Source organism: Octopus bimaculoides, chromosome 30, assembly GCF_001194135.2.
Source record: "Octopus bimaculoides isolate UCB-OBI-ISO-001 chromosome 30, ASM119413v2, whole genome shotgun sequence".
NCBI lineage: Eukaryota > Metazoa > Mollusca > Cephalopoda > Octopoda > Octopodidae > Octopus > Octopus bimaculoides.
The window spans coordinates 6726740-6731225 of NC_069010.1; the positions used below are offsets into that span (position 1 = coordinate 6726740).

At 35.4% G+C, this 4486-nt stretch overlaps 2 protein-coding genes across 2 annotated transcripts in view; both read left to right on the forward strand.

Annotated features, from left to right (window-relative positions):
* The window catches only part of LOC106878447 (retinol dehydrogenase 11), a 13556-nt gene extending 11089 nt beyond the window's left edge, over positions 1-2467 (forward strand). The window contains exon 2 of the mRNA XM_014927657.2: positions 1456-2467. Coding sequence (XP_014783143.1) covers positions 1456-2124 — 669 coding nt within the window. The 3' untranslated portion in view covers positions 2125-2467. The remainder of the gene's footprint in view (positions 1-1455) is intronic.
* A 1527-nt stretch (positions 2468-3994) lies between these two features.
* The window catches only part of LOC128251279 (uncharacterized), a 3460-nt gene continuing 2968 nt past the window's right edge, over positions 3995-4486 (forward strand). Inside the window, exon 1 of the mRNA XM_052978114.1 lies at positions 3995-4330. Within this exon, the coding sequence (XP_052834074.1) occupies positions 3995-4330 (336 nt within the window). The remainder of the gene's footprint in view (positions 4331-4486) is intronic.

A 4486-nucleotide genomic window follows, 5' to 3' on the forward strand; every position in this document is an offset into this window, starting at 1 on the left:
ATAAGGGGCTCAAATTTCACCCTCTCCCCCAATTTTAAATTTTGAACTTTTTCATCTATTTATTTATTTGTCTGTCTATCTATTTATCCCTGTCCGTTTATTCATAAAATATGTTTGTCAACTAAATGTGGCGGCCCCTATTAGTAGACGGTATAACTGTTGTTTTTAGCCCCAGGAAGACATTCATATCTTTCTATCTCTTTATACTTATATCTATATGCTTATTGAACTTAGAAGTTTGAAAACGTAGCTTCTTGCATATCCGGAATCTGTATCATCTAAAATTTAGATGACAGAGATTCTAAATCAGAGTGGGGAGGGAGGGGAATTTCGGAAAAGTTCAAAACTTTTAGTTGAGGTGTCATTCATTCTTCTGCATTGAAACAAATGGTTGTTTGTCAAGTGTTAACGCAAACATGTGTGTAAAAATAGTTGATGATTTGTGGGTTAATTAATGTTATGGTTGAATGAATTTAAATAGACGTTATTTCTAAAGGAACGGTATAGTATGGAAATGGATTTTGGTGGTTGAGGTGGGGTATTTATTTATTTATTTATTTTGCGTATTTGTAATCTCCAACATTTAAAACGTAAGAATCTGTAAAAAAAACTTTTTTTTTAAAAATGCATATTTCAAGGAGAGGTACGAAACTGCATTAGCGCCCCACAGAAAAGAAGATGCTGATGAAAATAATAATAATAATAATAATAATAATAATAATAGGAGAGTATTGTAGTTCGCTTGAAGCATTGTGTATTGTTTGTAAAGAATAAAAAAGTTTAGAATGGTACAACAATGCATTGTAATACAAAAAATGGACTATATACCTGTTGTAATTTGGTTATCCATAGTCCGATGATATTTCGGAATTACAATTCCTTTTCCAGATCTTCGTAGATCTGCAGAGACTCCATCTAAGAAGATCTGAAGAAGGAAATGTAATTCCGAAATATCATCGGACTATGGATAACCAAATTACAACAGGTATATAGTCCTTTTTTTTTTTGTTTTATAGTGCATTGTTGTACCATTCTAAACTTTTTATTCTTTATAATAATAATGATAATAATAATAATAATAATAATAATAATAAAAGCGCAAAAGAATATAGTAAAGTACCAGGACTTAGCCACTGAATTACAGGAGCTATGGAAAGTGCTGGTAAAATGTATCTCCATAGTTATAGCTTCATCAGGAACCATCCCTAAAGATTTGAACAGATGGATAGAGGAAATAGGCATAAAATCTAGATTAGTGCATCTCCAGAAAACAGTGCTACTAGGGACAGCTAACATACTTAGAAAGATTCTTCATATCTGAGGCTACTTTTTGTTGACCGATGTTAGGAATTTTTCTTTTCCCACAGTTTAATCTGTTGTGTGTATATGAAATGATGATGATGATGACTATATTTTCTTATCAATTATTCTGTTTAATTTTTCTTTCTGCTATAGGTTATAGATACAGAAAAGCAACTTGATGTCCTGATAAACAATGCAGGTGCTAACTCAGACAAGGGGAAGACAACAAAACACGGACACAACTTTACTTTTGGTGCCAACTACATTGGACCATTCCTTCTGACCTACCTGCTTTTGGATTTGCTCAAGAAATCTGCTCCAGGCCGCATAATTAATGTGAGCTCTGTAATGCATTCTTCAATAAAAGAATCAGATATTTCTTTTCAACCAAAGAACTCATCGTCTTCAACCCATGTTGAATTTCCGAACTGGAAAGATTATGCATTTAGTAAACTAGCTCAGATCTGGCAAACAAATGTACTGACTGAGAAACTATCTGCAGACAATGTAACAGCTAATAGCATGAATCCTGGTTATGTTCATTCTGGTATATGGTATGTTGGCGACTGCCCCATGTTTAGAAAAATATTGCTCCAAAGTTTCGGTTGGGTATCCTCGAAAATTGGTCGTTCGTCCAAGAATGCAGCGTTAACTGTTGTATACATGGCTGTTGATCCAAGTTTGGAGAAGGTCAGTGGCTGTTATTTCGAAAATGTTGAGATTTCAAAGAATATGTCTGCATGTGCCAAGAATAAAACTTTGGCCCAGAAAATGTGGGATGTTTCTATGGATATGTGCGGACTTTCAAAGAAATTTGAATAAAATTACGTACAGATATGAATTGAGACTTTCCCAGGTAAAACTTAACCTTCTAGTTCTACCACCAGGTAAATAAAAGATCAGCTCACAAAAAGAACTGTGATCCATTGTTGTCTGAATAAGATCAGAAGGATTGAAAATCCAACTCCAACTTGTTTGTGAAAGTGATGCCAATCAAAAGCTGTACACACCTGATGCCTGCAGGTTTCAAGGGTCCATCAGCAATGAATGCCTACAGATGACCCCTCTAACCTACTGGTCTCAGGTATGTTGATAGCTGTGAAATTTCAAAAGAATTATTTAGAAATCTGATTTAAATAAATAAAAGAAAGGACAGAGACCCAAATCCATATTTTATATCTTTTTTTCTTCTGGACAATGTTCTGGATTTTTGTTTTTGTTATTTCTTTTAATAGTTTCAGTCATTGGACAGCATCCACAATGGGCCTCTACTCTCAAGGGCTTCAGTAGATCGGATTTAAATTCCTGTACTTAATTCAAGCTGTACTTTGTATTATTGATCAAGATTTACTGAATGGCTGAGAGACATTTCTGACATAGAAAGACGAACAGACCAATTTACACATAAATACCAATACACACACACATATACACACACCCATGCACATGTGCGCACACATACACACTACACTCATGCATGTAAATACATATACATTCATACACTTGTATAGATACACCTGCATATACACATGGAGAAATGAGATGGGGTGCAGAGTGAGAATTGTTATCAAAATGAAGTGAAAGGGGACACGCTAAGTGACCCCTTGAAAAGGACGGAGGATAAGGCCTTTTTTTAAACAGGAGTGATGCTGAAATTGCGCACAAGGCGGAATATTTCAACAAAGAATTCTTGGAAAGCAATTCTCTCAACAACAACAACTGCAGGAACAACACCCATTTCGAAGTGAAACAGACTGGAAAAAGTATCAAAGCCAATGACAACAACAACAGCAGTACTATCAATAACAACTGTGACAATACGTTTCCATAGAAACAGAAAAATTTTTTTAGGAAAGAAAGAAGAAGCCGTGTTCTCCAACAACAGGAGCTGTAGCAGCTGTGACAACGAGAAATTCAATGTATCTTACAGCAGAATTACTAAGCAAAAGGACCAAACTGGCGCCCTTGGCTTGAAAATTACTATTGAGTCCAACTTTATCATTGTTAACCCTTTAGATGGTACTGCCGGTGGCACGTAAAAAGCACCATTTGAGCGCGATCGTTTCCAGCTTCGCCTTAAAACCACGTTTTGAAACTGTTAAATTCAATAAGCATATAGATATGTGTATAAAGAGATAGATAAGTATGAATGTCTTCCTGGGGCTAAAAACAACAGTTATACCGTCTTCTAATAGGGGCCGCGACATTAGTTGACAAACATATTTTATGAATAAACTGACAGGGATAAATAGATAGACAGATAAATAGATAAATGGATGAGAAAGTTCAAAATTTAAAATTGGGGGAGAGGGTGAAATTTGAGCCCCTTATTAAACTTTGCAACATTAATTATCAAATATTAATGTTTGTTTCTCCTAAAATGGTGTATATTTAATTTTAGATACCATTGTAAAACTTTAATATATAACAGCCAAGCTAGGATGGACGGTAAAACTGTACTAATTACAGGTGCTTCTTCAGGGATCGGAAAGGCAACGGCTGAACATCTATCGCAAAGGTATTTATTTCGGTAGTTTCAAGGCATGCAAACTGATGTAATTTTAGCCAATAGGAAGCCTGCATCGTCGATAAAGCGTGTCACATACTTTTTATTTTCAGTATGCTACGCATTTTCAAGATGTACAGTTCAATTGCATGAGATAAAAGAAAAAAACGAAATAAATAAACGACCATGATTATATGCATATTATCACTAGCAGGCGTGGCATTGGGAGTTTATATCTCGTCATTGCTTAGATACCATTGTAAAACTTTAAAATATGACAGCCAAGCTCGGATGGACGGTAAAACCGTACTAATTACAGGTGCTTCTTCGGGGATCGGAAAGGCAACGGCTGAACATCTCCTCTCGCGAGGAGCCAGAGTCATCTTAGCATGTCGTAACTTAACGAAGACGAAGACAGCAGTCGATGAAATACTTTCTTCAACTGGTGTTGATCGAAAAATGGTCAATACTGTCCATTTGGATCTATCTGATCTGGACAGTGTTCGAAAATGTGCTAAAGAGGTAAGTTTTGTTGTATAGTACTAGTTTTTTCCTGTCCATGTATGTTTTCTTAATTGTGGGGCTAATGATGTTTCACACCCCTCCTTGAAAAATACATGTTTTTAATAAAAAAAAAAAGGTAAATTTTCAGATTAACACCCGCACGATTTTCACTAG